Genomic DNA, 20038 nt, shown 5'->3' with positions numbered 1-20038 from the left:
TCTCTCCACTAACCCTCTCTCTCTCCACTAACCTCCTCTCTCTCTCTCCACTAACCCTCTCTCTCTCTCTCTCCACTAACCCTCTCTCTCTCCACTAACCCTCTCTCTCTCCACTAACCCTCTCGCTCTCTCCACTAACCCTCTCTCTCCACTAACCTCCTCTCTCTCTCCACTAACCCTAGCTCTCTCTCTCCCCCCCAGGACCTGATGATCTTCGGGGCTCCCGGTTCCTCCTACTGGACTGGGTCGGTCCTGGTCTACAACTCCTCCAGCAGAGTCATGTCTGCCTACCTGGACAATGATTCTGGATCCGTGAAGTTTGGGAGCTACCTTGGTAACACATACTAGTATCTAACCAGTAAACCTGCTAGTAAACTACTAGTGACGGTATTAGGTTGTAGTTCATATTGTGTGGGTGCCCAGTAAACCTTGTCAACTTTACTGGACCTCCAACCACCAACACACAGATTGTAGTATACACCAGTTTATTGGAAAGATCTTAGGCCCGTAGAGCAGGTGTTACAGAATACAGACACCAGAGCTCTGTCTTGTCAACCACACACACGGCACGGTACGTTACCTTGGTCAATGTGTGGTCAGCTGTAGTTTGTGTTACCAAGGTCAATGTGTGTTCAGCTGTACTTTGTGTTAGCTAGGTTACTGTGATTTCAGCTGTAGTTTGTATCGTTACGGTGCTTTCACACCAAACGCCTGGTTGCGGTGACGCCTCGCGTGACAAGTCACAAATCTGTTGCTGTATATGATTTGTGCAAGTTTTATCAGGCGAATATGCGTGTATGAGGAAGTTGAGTTGTTGTGGAAGTATCAGAGACGTCGGAGAAGTCGACGCAGTCTATTCATAATATCATCCGGAGGCGCACACAGCTTTTGGCTGTGATATTATATATTATATTATATAGATTATAGAATATTATATATAGAGCTCCGGGAGTCGCAAACGGCAACAATCACTTTCTCCTCCATGCTGCGGTTCACTGCGGAGTGCAGGGAACGGTTGGCCCGGCCGGTTGAACGGTGATTGGCTGTTACTTTACTTCACTCAGGGAGTGAACGTTGATTGGCTGTCATCACGCAACTGCCACAGCAGGGCGCTCATGCCGCGCCATATGTCAAATCTTACCGCAGGTTTTTCTACCGACAAAAAGTCACCTGGTACACGTCTCTACGTTGACTTTGTATGGAGTCGTTTCGCCCTGTCACTTTTGGTGTGAACATACAGTAAGAGTTACTTAAGTGTCATTGTATTCAGCTGTAGTTTGTATTGTAAGGGTTACCTAGGTGTCTTTGTATTCAGCTGTAGTTTGTATTGTAAGGGTTACCTAGGTGTCATTGTATTCAGCTGTAGTTTGTATTGTAAGGGTTACCTAGGTGTCATTGTATGTAGCTCTGTAGATTTATTATTATTTTTTTTATATGAGCACCAGCCATACAAAAATGTTCACAATGTAAAGACACAAGAAAACAGAAAACAGTGCTCACATTTTTTTTCTTTTTTTCATTTTTCATTTTCCATTGGGATGAACCTAGATGCTGCTGCAGCTCTGGCTTGCTGGGCAAGGAATTTACCAGCTCTGTCCCCTGACTCAAAAATTCTTTGTCTAGACTTGAGCAATCGCATTACTGCTTCATTTGAGGTTAGAAGGTTGAACTCAGTTTGATATTGTAGACGCTTTTTGTAAAGTGAAGGGTCTGGGTTATTTGCATAGCTATCATCAATTTCCAGAATCTTTTGTGTTAGCTCTGTTTGATCTTTATTATATCACGGTATGTTTATTTCAAAAAATTTATTTCAATTTTTTTTTCAAAAAATAGTTGAATGTTTGATCTTAAGGAGTCTACAAAAGGGTAATTGGCAAGCAAATTTGAGTTAAATCTCCATGGTTTGAAAGAACGGTTGTGTATGTCTAGTGACGTAGGAGCATGATCTGAGATCACAATGCTATGATAATCGCAGGAGTGTACATTCGAAAGCAGTCTGTTATCTACAAGAAAAAAATCTATTCGAGAATAGGTGTGGTGGACATGTGAGAAGAAAGAAAAATATTTTTTTTCAGGAAATTTACACCTCCATGGATCAGACATGCCTAGCTCCCTTGTAAAAGACGCTAGTAACATAGCAGACTTCATAAGGGAATAAGGTCTATTGGAAGATCTGTCCAAATCAGTGTTTTGTACAAAGTTGAAATCTCCCCCATGATAATGTGGTATGTTTCAAAATTGGGGATAGAAGTAAAAAGCCTTGAGATAAATTGTTCATCATCTAGGATGACTTTGATGTGGTAGAGTGTCCCTGACACAATAACAAACCGTTGAGTCAGCAATGACATCTTCTGCTTCAAATGGAATATTATTTTGAATCAAAATGGCTGCACCCCTGGCTCTTGCACTAAACTTTGAGTGATATAATTGGCTGAACCTACTCCTTTTGATGCGCATAGTCTCATCACTACGTAAATGGGTCTCCTGCAGGAATACTACATCTCCTTTCAGAACCTGGAGATGAGATATAATCTTATTTATTTTAGTAGGTTGATTTGCCCCCTTTACAACACACAGGTTACCATGTCCTGTGTGTTGCCTAGGTTACCATGTCCTGTGCGTTGCCTAGGTTACCATTTCCTTTGTGTTACCCAGTTGACCATTTCCCTTGTGTTACCCAGTTGACCATGTCCTTTGTGTTACCTAGGTTACTCTGTGGGTACAGGACACTTCCTCCATCCTACCTCCACAGAGGTGGTGGGAGGGGCTCCACAATACAGCCAGACTGGAAAGGTAGGTGTCTGTCTGCCTGTCGCTCTGTTGTTCTATCTGTCTTCCTGTCTGTCTACCCTCTGTCTGTCTGTCTGGCTGCATGTTTGTATGCTTTATAAGTGTTATTGTATGTAGTATTATATGTGTTATTGTATGTAGTATTATATGTTGTATTGTATGTAGTATTAGACGGCTCTTCTCAACGCTGTACAATGCTCCGTTCACTGGCATGGGCCTTCCCAACTTCCAGCGATCAATTATTTTTTGATAATTGACCGTTGCTAAGCATATAATGACCGCTGTCAAGGAAAGTGGATTTTTTTGCTTCTGATTCACATCTTTCGTATCACTCCGCATGTAGCCCGATAACTTATCAACCCCAGCGTATTTGGTTGCTAAGCAACATCAACGTCTTTGGCAGACTATTTCTCTGCTGATCAACACTACGAATGGTAACAAATAACAGTGTGAAGTAAATTTTTTCGTTTTTGCAAGTAGCCGTGTAATAGCGGGATAATGCATAGAACGTCTGGGCTTATTTTCCAGATAATGACCGGTGTTCTATACATTATCCCTTACGTATTGTATGTAGTATTATATGTGGTATTGTATGTAGTATTATATGAGGTTTTGCATAAGTGCTACTAGACCAACATTTGAATGAATGTTACTAGTCACACATTGCAGAGAAACTGGACACTAAGACTTCTACTACTTTCCCTGTTTCTAACTCTGTTTTTAGCTATACACAGGACTAGTAGTTCAGAGGCAAATGTTTTCTTTTCAATTGTTCCAATTCCTTAACAAAGTATTCATGTTAAGTCAGTGTTTGAGGGAATATTAATGTGTCTGTATTGTATTTGATGAATATATATTATAACTACAATGAAACCTAGCGAGTAACATAGTGTGAATCATAGCATTCTGCTCCAGATGTTACTATAGAAGGAGTAGGCTCTCTCCTTGTGCCTCTGCCTGACTCCGGGCTTATGGACTGACCGTGTATCTGTGTACGTAGAGGTCTGTGTATCTGTATACGTAGAGGTCTGTGTGTGTGTTAAAATGCAGTTTTAGGATGAAGCTTTTCACTGGCTCTTCCTGTGCTTGAGTGATGGAGGAGTGGTCTTGAATTGAACTTAATTTCCAGCCCTGATCATCTAACTAGGGGTGTACGGTATAAACGGTATAGAAAGTACACTGGTGTGAATTTGCGCTACGGTATGGATTTTGACCATACCGTGAGACCATAAGTAACGTAAATACAGGTAACTTATATTTACTTATGTGAAAAGTAAAGTTACGCGAAACTACTGAAAATATGGTAACGAAACGTAGTTCCTTTTTCAATTTGGCGCAACATTACTTTTCCCAGGGACTGATTTGACAGCGATACTGCCTTCTCAGGCAGTATGCTATTGCGCAAGCACGCAGGCGCGCAGCCTGCACAATAGTCCCTTTACAAGCTCTCATTCACCGTACGAGACAGACGCTGGTAGCGTGAAGCTGTCTCTGCATCTCAGACATCGCTTCCGCAGGCATTTTCCAAAGCCAGTTCTTACAACAAAAAAACCAGCGGTGGAACGAGATAACAAACGCTGTCACTGTTTACCTGTGTAAGGACATGGTTCCCTTTCAAAATGTCGATAGAAAGGGCTTTAAAGAGATGATCAAAACACTCAATCCCAGGTACGCGTTACCTGCCCGCACACACTTCAGCCAAATTGAGATGCCAAAACTATACGGCAAGGTCCGTGACCAAGTGGAGAAAGAAATCCATACTATCCACACTGGAAGTAACTTTAAAAAAAAGAAAAGATTTAGCATTTTTTTCTATTGCAGTTTTGCTCAATAAAAGTTCTTAAAATACTTCCTCTATACAAAAATAGCTGCCTAACCAGTATTTTACCCCTTCAGAAGCATTTATATCGAAATTAGGATATAAAATTTACATACCATGATATAATACCGTACCGTCTATGCCTCAAATCATACCGTGATATAAGTTTTAGTCCATACCGTACAGCCCTACATCTAACTCACTATTATTTGTATTATACTAACTGTAGTAATATATGTGGTATCATATGTAGTATTGGATGTGGGATCTTATGTAGTATTGTAGTATTATATGTAGCATTGTAGTATTATATGCAGCGCCGTCGTATAGGGGGGAAAGGTTATGACAATTATAAGGGCCCACAGCCCGCTAGGGCCCACACACAGCCCCCAGTAGCCTCTATGACAAAATGATTATGCATACACTGAACTAATATATATTCATATGAATGAATCCGAATTAAAACAAAGCCACAAATCATACAATATTCTAATTTTAATAATTTCAATAATCCCCTTGGCCCCTTCTTAAAAAATGGTTTGGTCCACACCGCGGTTCGTTCTTCCCAGGGATGTGCACAGGAGTTTTGAGGGGCAGGTGACGAGCGCTACGAGCGGACGAGCGCTATTGCGGGCGCGATTGTTGACGGGGGGGGGGGGGGGGGGGTTGGATCGCGGACGAGCGCTATTGTTAACGGGGCGTTCGATCGCGGACGAGCACTTTTGCGGGCGCGATTGTTGAAGAACACTCAGAGGGCACTTTTTAATACGAGGCAAAAAGTATGGAAGCATGTATGTAGCAAAATTCAAATGGCAATGCAATTTGCAATTTGCAGTTCAATAAGTCATTGCATTATGCAATTGACAATTCATTATGCAATTTAGTAATGTAATTTGAAAATACGTTATTCAAAGTGTATTTTAATATGCAAAGTGACAATGAAATCTTCAATTCAATTTTAAAAAGTTATAACAATAAAAATAGAATTAACATTTAGTCGCCTTTATTCAAATGGAAAAGCTATAGCGCCCCCGTAATTGCAATGCACTTTGCCACGCTCTGTGTGTTGCAAATTTCAAATGACATTTCAATCCGCAAAACGCTTTGCAAAACGCTTTGCAAAACATTTTGCAAAACATTTTGCAATCTACCAGCGAATAGTGTGTGGGCAGGATCTACGTCACTTCCTCGTAATTTCCTTGTAATACCCTATCTCCCAGAGCACGCACTCTATCAACTGCATCTGTGTCTTCAACACGATTGCACAGCACATCATCTGCCAAACTTCGGAGCGTAGCGACAATCTCCTCCATTGCTGACACATACAAACATAAACAAGGAAATTATGAGGAAGTGACGGTCCCGACTCCCGCCCACACACGATCCGCTGATAAGATTGCAAAATCTTTTGCAAAGCGTTTTGCAAAGCGTTTTGCGGATTGAAATGTCATTTGAATTTTGCAACACACAGAGCGTGGCAAAGTGAATTCCAATTACGGGGGCGCTTTTTATTGTTATAACTTTTTTAAATTGAATTGAGGATTTAATTGTCACTTTGCATATTAAAATACACTTTGTATTTTCAAATTACATTATTAAATTGCATGATGAATTGACAATTACATAATGCAATGACTTATTGAATTGCTAATTGCAAATTGCATTGCCATTTGAATTTTGCTACATATATGCTTCCATAAAAAAGGGCAGGGGCTCAAGCACCCCTAGGGCCCTATGTGTGCACGTGCCTGGGTCTTCCCATGGTTCTTCCTCAGCGGAAGTGAGTGAGCGATGAGACTTACAGTGAACAAACAATCCAATTTAAACTTTAATTGAGATTAGATGAGGCTTGTTGTTGTTTTTCATATTTGTTTTACAACAACGTATTCCATGTGCTCTTTGTTTCACTTGCACATTTAAGTTAAACGCTACATATTTACCTGTGGACTATCTTGAGCCAGGACACTTTGTTTTTTGCATATCAGTGCTTGATTGTTAAATACAATAAAATACCCACACTTATTTGTTGAGTGGTTAATTGAAAATGTATTTGCAATCAGAGGTGTAATAACGTGTTGCAAATCAGGGAAATGAGAATAAGACAATTAATATTACATAATTTACATAATAATACACTTGTTAAGTCGTTAAATGTAAAAAAGGAAACAAATTGGGTGTATTACACCAGGCACCGTCAAGAACACTGAAAAACAAGAACATTTAAGGTGGCAATGAATGGGGTAGAGGGGCCCACTCCGATATTCTTTCAGGGGGCCCAGAATTCCTAGCAACTGCCCTGATTATATGTAGCGATATATTATTATGTGTACTATTGTAGTATATATGTAGTTTTGCATGTGGTATCATATGTAGTATTGTAATATTATATGTAGTATTGTATGTGGTATCATGGTAGTATTGTAGTATTATATGTGGTATCATAGTATTATATGTAGTATGTATATATATATATATATATATATATATATATATATATATATATATATATGTATATGTATTTGTGTATGTGTATATATATGTGTGTGTGTGTGTGTGTGTGTGTGTGTGTGTGTGTGTGTGTGTGTGTGTGTGTTGTTTCCAGGTGTTCATCTTCACAGTGGATGACAATATGCTGAGGATCCTCACAGCCATCTCTGGAGTTAAGGTATCCTATCCTTTATCTCTTTATCTATTAAGTTAAGGTATCCTCTCTTTATCTCTTTATCTATTAAGTTAAGGTATCCTCTCCTTTATCTCTTTATCTATTAAGTTAAGGTATCCTCTCTTTATTTATTAAGTTAAGGTATCCTCTCCTTTATCTATTTTCACCCGCCACAAGCAGGTGTGGAGGGAGGAAGGAGGGAGGAGGGAGTGAAGCAGGTGTGGAGGGAGGGAGGGAGGGAGGGAGGGAATGAGTGATTCTGGCAATATTTAATTAATTTCAGAATGTCCAAAACGCATGTTAAGGCCAGGTGTTAATTCATCAAATATGTCATCAAATACTCTATGCTTCTGTGTGTGTGTGTGTGTGTGTGTGTGTGTGTGTGTGTGTGTGTGTGTGTGTGTGTGTGTGTGTGTGTGTGTGTGTAGCTGGGCTCTTACTTTGGGGCCAGTGTGTGTGCAGTGGATCTCAATGGAGACGGACTCTCAGACCTGCTGGTTGGTGCTCCCATGACAACAAGTACCATGGCAACAGGCGTTGCTAGGGAGGAGGGTAGAGTCCATGTCTACATCAACCAGGGACAGGTAAGACATTGGAGAGGACAGTTGACATACATACAGGTGACATACATACAGGTGACATACATACATACATACAGGTGACATACATACAGGTAACATACATACAGGTGACATACATACAGGTGACATACATACAAGTGACATACATACAGGTAACATACATACAGGTAACATACATACATACAGGTGACATACATACAAGTGACATACAACATACATACAGGTAACATACATACAGGTGACATACATACATACAGGTGACATACATACATACAGGTAACATACATACATACATACAGGTAACATACATACAGTTGACATACATACAGGTGACATACATACAGGTGACATACATACATACATACAGGTGACATACATACAGGTGACATACATACAGGTGACATACATACAGGTAACATACATACATACAGGTGACATACATACAAGTGACATACATACAGGTAACATACATACAGGTGACATACATACAGGTAACATACATACAGGTAACATACATACCTACAGGTAACATGCTGTATATACAGGTGACATACATACAGGTAACATACTGTACATACAGGTGACATACAAACAGGTAACATACATACATACAGGTAACATACATACATGTGACATAAGCTGCTTTCACATGGACGTACAACCGTCTATTCTCCCGCTATTCTCCCGATGGGCCGTATATGTGAATGACATATCCTGACGTTGGACCTCCTGAAAAAAGACTGAAATGCCGGCGGAAATGCTAATTACCTTATATGTGAATGAGCAGTAGGATGTCGGCATTTCACACCAGTTGAGTGGGCGTGTTGATGACGCTTCAGTCTACATTAGGTCGGAATATGGTACGGATATATACGGAATGAAGCGGCCACCGATTCTTGACAGGCTGGGTACTGTATTCTTAGTTTCACTAACTTTACAGTACACGTTTTTCACAGACACAAACAGACTCGTTCATGACTTCACTAAACTGACACACGTTACCGCTCACTCTCCTCGCTCGTCCACTCACTCACTGACGTCTCTCACACACACACTGCCATTCTCGCGCACACACATACGCTACTCTTAACGGTTAGCGTGTTCCTCCGTGACCCTGAAGACTGTATGGGCGGGGGTTATACCCCTGGCAAGTACTACCAAGCCAGGCAGTTTTCAGGTTAGAGGCCGCAGTCTAAAAGCAGCATTGCCATCACCCATTGGCAGTAGGATGATTGGATGAAGATTGGGTATTTGTCATACATATGAATGGTGTTTCTGCCTATGCAAATTAGGACATATTCAATAAGTGTGGAACTCATGTGCATATTCAAATTCATTTCAAAAGAAACTTGTAATAAACAAAAAAAGTGACTTTTGGGTGTATTTTGGGCATATTCGATTAGTGTATAGCTCATTTGCATATTAACATTTATTTTCAAAGAAACTTTCATGGATACTTTCATTGTCTAAAGTTTCATTTTGATAGGAGTAAAGGAAAAAAATATCCCCATTGGGGTGTATTGTTGCCTGGCCTTACTGGCACACATCTTGGATTGATTTCCTCGAATTTCCTCAACTAGGATTTCTTGGACACCTCATAGAAATTATCTAAGCTGCAAAATTTTTACATTTGTCGTAAAACGCTACTTTGCCTGGACTATTCAGGCTTTAGGCTGGAGAGGAAATATCCTGGGATGTAGAAACAATCCCAATAGATGAGAACAGATCGGTGAAGGAGGAGTCTGGCATATAATGTCACTGTGTCACTGTGTTACTTTCTGTTTAAGGAAAGACAGGAAATCCTCCCGTTTGAACACGTCAGTAAAGCCACTGGATAAGGGCTCCCACATGACTAATGGGCTGGACTCTCCAGTCATGACCTCATTGTCAAGAGACAAAGGTCTTATCCTAGACAGTATTCTGAGGCCAACATCAGACCTTCAGAGGGTAGCATGAGGCTGTTTAGTAGCCTTCCTCTCAGCACTATTTCTCTTCAACCTGTGAGTGTGGTCATCTAGCCATGGCTGGGAATCCAACCTTTTTTTTCTTATTTTTTTTACAGAACGGTCTAGCAGAGTTAATCCAACATTTAACCAGCTGCTCTATATTCTGTGTTGGAGAGAAAGTCAAAGTCTGTTCTGATGAAGGGAGCAGCAGAGCAGCAGAGCGTTGGTTTACAATCATCTCAACTTGAAAGCGTCAAAGGTTTAGCTTGGGGGAATTAGAAACATTTGGTTTGGTGTCAGAAATCCTAATATCCAAAGTAGCGTAGTAACAGAGTCATGAGTAAAACTACCGTAAGTAAAAATAAGATGATTGATGGACTGACAGATTCAATATGGATTCAATAAGGTCAAGAAAATCAGGAGGCAACATACAGTACATGTGCATTAAAATCACCTAAAATTAGTCATAATTATGCATAACGACAGACGAGTTCTGAGGGTTCAGGTGTGTATTTTTTCCTAGGCGTGTAAACACAGCATACATAGTGCTTTATCAGGTCCTTTAATCAGCTCAACCATTCAAGGGTTAAAGCACCTAAAGAGATGATAAACCTGCATTTAAAGACCTCTGACCTGTTCAACAGGGAACAACATGTAGTGGTTGTAGTGATATTGCTTATACCAAAGGAAAGAGACACAGCGCAGTCTCGCAGGCAAAGTATTAGAACTTTATGTTAGTAGCCTGCAGACCTGCCTGGACAAACTCCTATTTTCAGAAGCTCTGTTGATTCCTCTGTATGTTTCTGATGTGTTTCTGTGTGCAGGCTAGCATGCTGGAGGCTAGCTTCCAGCTAGCTGGGGGAGGCTCATACGCTGCTCGCTTTGGAGAGACCATTGCTGACCTGGGGGACATCGACCATGACGGTTACCATGGTAACCACCCATTTCAGCGACATACATGGAAGCCATTCAACCCTGAACAGGAAGTGTGATAGAGGACAGGACACAGGAAGTCAGATTCCAGATAGGAAGTCTACCACTGACAGGATGTTTAAGTTTGTTCAAGGCTGCTCCTCTCCTCCTCCTCTCTCCTCTCCTCTCCCCTCCTCTCCTCTCTATCCTCCTCTCCCCCTCATCCTTTCTCCTCTCCTCTCCCTCCTCTCTCTCCTCCTCTCCTCTCTATCCCCCTCTCCCCCTCCTCTCTCATCTCCTCTCCCCCTCCTCCTCTCATCTCTCCTCTCCCCTCCTCCTATCCCCTCCTCTCTCCTCTACTCCTCTCCCCTCCTCCTCTTCCCTCCTCTCCTCATCTCTCCTCTCCTTTCCTCTCCTTTTCTCTCTCCTTCCCAAATTAACTAGACTAAGCGTTATGTGTGATGGTAGCTAAAGTGTCGTTCAGATACCTACCTTGAATTCACAATTCGCTACGAGTTTGATACAGTGGAAATACTTCGTTTATTATGTTTTATTAAATTGTAGATAGTGGCTAGTTGGCTATCATTTCCTGGACTAAGGACATAGAGGCACATATCTATTGTTCTTAAATATGAACAAACCTAGGTCTAGGTATTATAAAATAAATCAGAAGATAATTGATAATTGCTCTATGTTGTCTACAGAAGGGGCAGATCGCTGGCACTATCATCGTGTCCTGCAGTTGAATGTTGATTTGCCGGCTAAAATCCAGACAAGAGGGAAGGGCGTTTCAAGGCTCAATCTTTATGTGTTTTAACCACCGACCGTAAAGAACAACATTATAGTAAGGGTTATTAAGTAAAACTGTACATGTATTGGTACAGTATTGGTTAGCTACAGGGTCCATAGTTCACGGTACGCCGGTATGCCAACCAACAATACACCAAAATAATACAGATAAAGAAAAGGTTCAATTGAAGAGTATATGTTTAGACATATACCAGTGACGTAAATACATGAATCGGGATTGGGACTGGGTTCCCAACCCTAAATCTACTCCGTGGCAAACCGCTGTGAGGCTGGGACGCCAGGACGGCGCGGCTGCGCTCTTCAAACCAATCAGAAGGTGAACAGTTAGAGAGGTTTGAAGCTTCAACCATCTCAATCACACCTCTTCATCCACTGGTGATGCTGAGGGTGAAAGGTCAGCAGCTCCGAGTTCCTCATCGTGCCCCTCCCAGAAGACCTCTCCTGGACAGACGGACGTGTGACGGAGACGCCAGCCAGCAGCTGTGTCTCCTGAGCCGGCTGAGGAAGCTGCTCACCGAGAGAGCCGGCTCAAAAGAGCTGACCTCCTCAGCTGGTTTCATTGTCCTGTTGATCCTGTGTTAACGTACATATGACTAATCAAACGGAAACTGGACTGACTGGGCGGAAAAATGGAACCGCAACAAAACAACAACCACTTGTCCCTGCAGCCTGCAGGACTGAGCAGAGTCATGAGCCCAGAGAGAGCAGCTCAGGCATATAGGAGGCCTTCTATGGGGGAGGACACAAGGTGAACAAACATGTTAAAGTGCTTGACCCGTCATACTCTGTGACTTGTGCAGTAAGTATTTGACAGTAACTCCTTCCTTATACAAAACAAAAGCAAAAGTTGACCCGGTGTCAGAGAAAGTTGTGCAGACAGACAGGCAGACGGTTCTAGAGGAACACAGCTGACCGCCGGCTCATCAAAACGTGCTGGGCAGCCAGAACCTCTTCCTCTGTTTACACAGATCTTACTCTCTATGTCCCCAAACCCTCCCCCTCCCGCCCAACACAGTGAGCAGCCAACTGCATCCCTGCTCCTCTCAGCCCCTCTTATCTCCTTCTCTCGCCCACACATACCCCACTAATCAGCCTTATCAGACCCCACATAACAGCTGAACGCCTATGTGTGTGTGTGTGTGTGTGTGTGTGTGTGTGTGTGTGTGTGTAGACGTGGCGGTTGGTGCCCCCCAGGAGGCAGACCTGCGGGGGGCCGTCTACATCTACAACGGCGGGAGAGATGGAATCTCCCAGCAGTACTCTCAAGTAAACCAACACACACACCATTCATTTCACACAAGCACGCACAAACACACACTCAGACACACACACAATCATTACACACAAACACACACACACACACACACACACACACTATCATTACACACAAATACGCACATACACACACACACAGAGACATACCTACACACAATTCATTATACACACACATACAAAAACAGACAAACGCACAATTCATTACACATAAACACAGACAAACACACATAGACACACAAACAATTCATTACACACAAATATGCACAAACAGACACACACAATGAATTACATACAGACACACAAAGACACACCCCAGATATACAAACATACATAGAATATAACTTTCTGTGCCCTATGGGGGAATCTGTGCACATGCACAGCTTTGGCATAAACGGCAATAGAGGCAATAGTGTATGTACACATGCATACATCCATACATCCACATACAGTGTATATAACATGCATACATATATACATTGTCGAGTGTTCCAACCTATAATGGTTTTTATAGTATGAGGGCTGTGGGAGAACCTACAGTCTCACTAGGTGGGAAGACCTCTCCTGACGTCTAGGAGGGGGGTACCCTATACTGGTTTCTCTTCGGCCCCGGGGCTTAACCTGTGCCGGCCCTCTTTGTACGTGTTAGAGATCGTCGGCTAAGCTTGGTGGAGGGAGACTCTGGTCTATGCGTCCAACACAGGTCACTCGTTTAAGCCCCTACGAGGTTAAGCTAAATTTAGGCTACACGCGTTTCGATGGAACTCTGGGGTGTCTCTTACCACCTTACCACCCTGTGGGCCACGAAGCGGGGAACAAGTCTGAACCTCTTTATATTGCCTCACTCTCCGGACCAGTCACCATCAACCCTGTTTGTGTCATGCACCACTCACCTATCGTGCAGAGGCAGGGATTGCTGCCCTCAATTCTCCAATTGAGGATAAATTCAAATGCAATGAGTTCAGAAAAACTTTTATATTCTCCTTGTTATCTTGTTTTGGTTGAGAGTATAACGTCTTGTAATATGTCCGGAATGCAGCATCAATTTCATCCAAATCGTTATACATTCGTCCTGTCTTGGGATCTAATATTTTGTATTGTTTGTTAAAATCTCCAGCACAGATTAATGTACCTTGTGACTCTGAGGCTATGAGCTAGAGAACTGTCTTCATTAGTTTTGGATCACTTTGTGGAGGTAGATAAACAGAGATAAGAGTGGTCATGTTATTTTCTATTCTACCTTGCACTAAAATATATCTGCCCTCACTATTCCTAATCTCCTTTACTAATTCAAAATTTAGGGAATTATGTAATAATACCGCTACACCTCTTTTGTGGCCTGTCTTAAAGGAGCTATAAAATGTGTTCTTACCCAAACTGCTTTAGTTTTTCATGTTCATCTTTAGATAGATGGGTTTCCTGTAGAAATATGATCTGAGGTTTCTCCCTTCTCATCTTAGCCATTACTCTACTCCTTTTAACTGGATTATTCAAACCATTCACATTCCAAGAAGCTACTTTAAAGTGTCTGTACCCCATGACAGTAGTTATATGTGCCGACAATATGAACAAATGAACAATGACAAAAACAAATAATAGGCACTTTTAGAACAAGTGCAACATCGACTTCCAACTTCAGGGTCTTACCTTGCCCTGTCACAAACAGTCCTACACGTCCATGTAGGGGCTCCCTCTTTGCGAGAAGCAAAGCTCCGGTTTCCCCCGAATGTCATTCTAGGTCTCTTCCTGATCAGATCTATTTTCCCTTAGTAAATATAGTTTGGGGTGTCATATAGCAACGAAATAAAATAAGATAACAGGAGAGTGGGCCATTCAAATATAATCAAACCGATATATATATATAATAACGTTGAATGGTGTAGTAGGAGCGAAACCTCACTATACTTGCTATCGTTGAAATTCGCTGAGCCGTCCGCGCAGGAAGATCTCGGCCCGTTCTGCTCCAGTGGACGCCTTGTGTGAGCCTCCGTTCCCAATCCGCTTCAGTCGTCCTCGGCGGGTCCACAGGATAGCCTCTCGTACGCATATCCTCAGCTGCTTCAGTTGCGTTGTTGTAGAGGCGGGGTCCGTTTTCCCAGTGATTTTCATTTTGGCAGGATATGGTGTTTGGAAGCGTATTTGTTTTTCTTTGAGAATCTTCTTAATGTCTTTGTATTCCTTAAGTTTATTGTTCACCTCCGCAGGGAAGTCGTGTGCAAATATAATCACTTTCCCCCACTATCTTCTCCTTGGTGTCGTACCTCTGGAAGTTAATCAGGATGGATCTTGAGATCGCTTCATCTCGGGGTTTAGGCCCGAGTGATCGGTGTGCTCGTTGAATTTGTAAATCCACGTCCTCACCGAGGTCCAATTGAGTGGTCAGAAAGTTTGTGATGAACGGTAACATTGAAGTTCCCTCCGTGCCCTCTTTCAATCCGTATATTCGGATATTGTTACGGCGCGAGTGTCCTTCCATGTCTGTTAGTTTAGCCTGGAGAGTTTTCTGTTGTTTCAGAGCACAGAGCAGAGTATCTTTTAACTCCGTGTTGGCCGTCTCTAGCTCCTCCACCCGCTCCTCGGCTTCAGTTAACCTTGTGCCGTGGGTAGTAACATCCCCGCTGACATCCGTCAATTTCTGATTTATCTCCATTCTGAAGTTATTGAATTCTTGTATTATGTCATTTCTGAAGTCGTTCTTAAAGTCAGACAATTCTTGCTTGAGTTCGCTTTTCATATCGTGTATGCTTTTAGTTAGGTTTTGGATCGCTTTTGCTGTAGTGAGTCCATCTTCCTCGTGGTCAGCTTCCATCCTCTCCGCAGTGGATTTTCCATCGTTCATGCTCTTTTCATTTGTCCCGTCATTTTTAGGTTTCCCTGTAACTTTCTTGCTTTTAGCTCCACTCATTCTATGTGATGTTTGTTTCTTTTGACTAACTATTTCGAGTTTTAGTGGAGTTTTAAGTTAATTGATCAGGAGAGTGATTGAGTTTATGCTGCCATCTTGTTGCGCCCGCCCCGGAAGTCCCGCTCCTGTCTTTGCATGTCTATTATAGTCAACAATTGAGTCTGTTTAGACTGCATGAGCAGTGTTACAATAAACCATACAAGCAATTATCAATCAATAATACAGATCTATAAACAATACAAGTAAGTCTAGATATAAGAGAAGTGATCCCGTTAGTCGCAGCTTGGTCCTGCGTGGGTGCTGGCTCAGTAAACCCAAAAAAGAATAAACTAATGAGAAGTATTCCCGTTAGTCGCAGCTTGGTCCTGCGTGGGTGCTCTCTCAATAAACCAGACACCAGATAAGATAAGGGGGGATCCTTGTAGCTAAAGTTCTCCGTAGAGGCTGCCTCAATAAGCTAGCAGGGGGACAAAGGGAAGGAGAGGAAGAAGCAGTCCTCGGGGTCCGATAGATTCAACGAGTGACTCCATCAGACCCCGTGGGTCAGTGAGTAAAAGAAGGCAGGAGAAGAAGTGCTGCCGAGAGGGTCCTGGGTGCGCTCTATATATACCAGTCGCCAGCTGACTTGTGCGTGCAAAGGCAGGCGCATGCGTAGTTATGATACAGTTCAGTTTTAATCAGAGGCAGAGGGGTATGGAGGTTCCTGTTTTTTCTGAGGCCTTTTGGTACATTTTTTGCTGACTCAGCAGTTCATCAATTTAACATCTCGATATTTTCCACATGATGACAGCACTAGATTCGGAAGGCCTGCTCATATATGGTAGTGCCGCTGAAAGTCTGTTTTTTTTCCATGAGCAGATGTGCACGATTGTTCCCGTTTTCTTTGGAGGCCATCGGTATACTTAGCGTCGAAACAGCGGATCAGCAGTTACAACATTTCAGCAGTTCGATGTTTTTCACATATGGCTATGGTCTTTTTTATGAACAGATGGTCATGATGGTTCCGCTTTTCTTTGAGGTAGTCAGTACACTTATTGTTGAAACAGCAGATCAGCAATACATCAGTTTAGATACAGCAGATCAGTAGTTACAACAGTTCAGCAATTCAACAGAGTTCATATATTGTCTGGATTAAAAGCGGATGTCCTGCCCTTGATTGGGCAGCGGGAGGCTTAGGGCTCGGTGCGTCAACGTGTGGCCCACGGGCACACAACAACATGCATTACATACATACATAGACACACACACACACACACACACACACATCCTACCATCACAGAAACACACAGTACATTACAAAACCCACAAATTAAAGGTAATGTTCAACAATCCTGGTCTGACTGTACAAACCCTTCCTCTCCTACCTCCTTCCTCTCCTCTCCAAACCCCTTCTTCTCCTCTCCTCTCCTAACCCCTTCCTCTCCTCTCCTAACTCCTTCCTCTCCTCTCCTAACTCCTTCCTGTCCCAGAGGATCTCCGGAGCTGATGTGGGTCATGACCTCATGATGTTTGGCCAATCACTGACCTCCGGTGTGGATATTGATAACAATGGTTACCAAGGTAATATCTAGTGCAGTGGTTCTCAAACTTTTTATACTGTGTACCACCTCAGAAAATATTTGTCTCCCCAAGTACCATCATTAGGAACAATGTTATAAAATATAACAAACTACAGTAGCGTAGGACTGCGGCCCTATTCTGCCACACACAGTTCACGCCGGAGGCACATTTAGTCTTAAAAAATATATTATTTATTGTCAACTGTGGTCAGCTGTACAAAGTGGTAGCACTAGAACAGACACAGAGACACACGCACACAACAAGTGAGAACATTAAGAATAACAACTGTGTACCAACAACCTGTTTGAAAATTTAAGGCTAAATACAAATAATATTGAAAGTTGGCCAGCCCGCTGATAACTGAACTTCCATAAGCCTCATGAGACGGGCGCGCCTGCTTCTGCAAACACAGTCCTGCGATGTCTGGATACATTGAGGTCAGCTTCAGTCTCAGGTGTGGCTCAGCATCAAACCTGCTTCTGTATTTTGTTTTTATGATGGAAAGTGAAGACAAGACTTTCTCGCACTGATGTGATGTGGTCAGCTGATATTGAAACAAAAATATTACAGGAAAGGCAAAACTTGATATTATTATGTTTTTTTTGTTGTTGTTGACAGTGTTTCCCACAGACCAGGGGGCTATTCCATCAACCAAGCTAAACCCAAAGCCGGGCTTATTTTGCTTAGCCTGGCTTCTTTCAGCTAGAGTTGCGTTCCATTAATGTGGCTTAAGGGAATCTCCGCTAAGTAACCATGGCAACTTATCCGACCAAACAACCATCAAGCTAAACATAAAGCCGGGCTTCTTTCAGCTGGAGTTGCGTTCCATGAACGTCACTTAAGGGAATCTCCGCTAAGTAACCATGGCAATTTATCCAACCAAACTAACCTGGTCGGGAGCAGGGTGTCAGGCTAACTTGAGAGGTGTTTCAGAGAAATCCATCTGTCAGCAACAATTGTACCATCAGAAGGTTCCGCCAAGCCCAGTCCTCACAATTTTGTCATAAATGTACATATATGAAGTACAAACAGCGTATATTTTCACTAAGGGTCTAAGATTAAATGACGCAAATGAAATAATTCAATGAATTGCTATCTATTATTACTGTGGCTATTTGTTCAACACATTTTTACACAAATCTATGTATTATCGCGTTATCAGTAATCAGCGGCTGGGTGAATGGTCTAGCACTTGCCCTGTGATACGTGCGACCCGAGTTCTAATGTGTAGTATTCTTGGCGTTGGCTTCATTTTGTAATTCCCTTTATTAATTGTATTAATTTGATTAATTACCTAATTAAGAATATTCAAAGAAATGGAAAATAAATGGCATGAAAAGTTATTTGATTTCTCTAGTAATGCTTCCTATATTACTATTAGCCTACTTGCGTGGGGATAGAACCCCGGACGACCGGGTACAAGTCTGACACGTTAACTCGAGACTATCTCCCTGCTTTTAAATCCATGGTCAATATTAAATTAAAATATGTTACGCTTAATACTACTTATGCATTCAACAGATCGCCGATTTTTGTGCCAGGCAGCCTCCCTGTTTCTATTAATGGTTACAGTGTTCCCTTTTTGAGTTATTATATGCGTGTACTCCTCATAGACCTCCACAAGCAGCTTCTGTTCGCCGCTGGAAAAGATCCCGCTCTGTCCTTTTCGGACATTTGATCCATGATTCGACATTCACGGTTCTGGGCTGGTTACATATCTCGTGAACGCGCGTAATCCACGATAATGTGAGCCTGGTTTGAACTAACCTGAGCAATGCGCGGCTGAACTGCGTTGATGGAACGGCTTTAGTCTCAAGTGGAAGTTGGCGCTAGTTCTAACCAGGCTTAATCAACTAATCGCCGCTTTCGTTAGCGACTTTGATGGAATACCCCCCAGGTAGCAATGTGTGGTGCCCCCCTGCAGGGTTGGCAACTTTTGGTTTTTGGCCGGAGTGAGACTCTGTAGAATCTTATAATGCTTACATTATAACCAGGGGTGCACATAACTTTTTTAGTGAGTTACTCATTTGAGTATCAGGAGATGGTGTTTGGTACGCACTCCACACATAGTGGAGGCGCTCGTTGTTGAATCTGTGGCGCTCGTTGTTGGCGCTCGTTGTTGAATCTGTGGCACTGCGCCACACATTGGTCTATGTATGGGAAACATGTATGTATGTATGTATGTAGTAATTAATGATTTTTTGGAAACTATTTTGCGTACCACTTAATAGCGCATCACGTACCACCAGTGGTATGCGTACCATAGTTTGAGAACCGCTGATCTAGTGTTCACAGAAGTGCCTCACAGGGCTATTCAAGCTAGCCCTCAATCCCACAACGCTATTGATGCTATCTCACAACACTGTCAATGCTAATCCAAAAAGCTATCCAGCTATCAATGCTAGCTATGCTGCAATGATATTAATGCTAAAATACATCGCTATCAATGCTCTCTCTCTCTCTCTCTCTCTCTCTCTCTCTCTCTCTCTCTCTCTCTATCTCTCTCTCTCTCTCTCTCTCTCTCTCTCTCTCTCTCTCTCTCTCTCTCTCTCTCTCTCTCTCTCTCTCTCTCTGTTGCGATGTATTTCTAAATTCCCTTTCTCACATAGTTCCCGGTACATTACTGGGTTAACCTTTTATGCACCGCAAGGGATTTTCCCCTTTCCCACATTCAGCTCCGTTCTAGAACGTTCCCGCCTTGCTCCCTTCCACACACGGCACATCACTGCTGGAATAGATGAGAGCGTCCAGCAGAAGGCAGTATTGCAACAACTCAATAGC

The 20038-nt window shown here is 42.4% G+C and overlaps 1 protein-coding gene across 1 annotated transcript in view; it reads left to right on the top strand.

Annotated features, from left to right (window-relative positions):
• Positions 1–20038, top strand: part of itga4 (integrin alpha 4) — a 40894-nt gene that overhangs the window by 8076 nt on the left and 12780 nt on the right. The window contains exons 6-12 of the mRNA XM_084478152.1: positions 202–334; positions 2708–2793; positions 7212–7274; positions 7700–7855; positions 10623–10731; positions 12692–12786; positions 17167–17257. Coding sequence (XP_084334278.1) covers positions 202–334; positions 2708–2793; positions 7212–7274; positions 7700–7855; positions 10623–10731; positions 12692–12786; positions 17167–17257 — 733 coding nt within the window. The remainder of the gene's footprint in view (positions 1–201; positions 335–2707; positions 2794–7211; positions 7275–7699; positions 7856–10622; positions 10732–12691; positions 12787–17166; positions 17258–20038) is intronic.

This window comes from Micromesistius poutassou, assembly GCF_964030765.1.
Source record: "Micromesistius poutassou genome assembly, chromosome: 14".
Lineage (NCBI taxonomy): Eukaryota > Metazoa > Chordata > Actinopteri > Gadiformes > Gadidae > Micromesistius > Micromesistius poutassou.
Note: the sequence above shows the minus strand (reverse complement) of the source record. Positions and strands in the feature narration are given on the sequence as shown.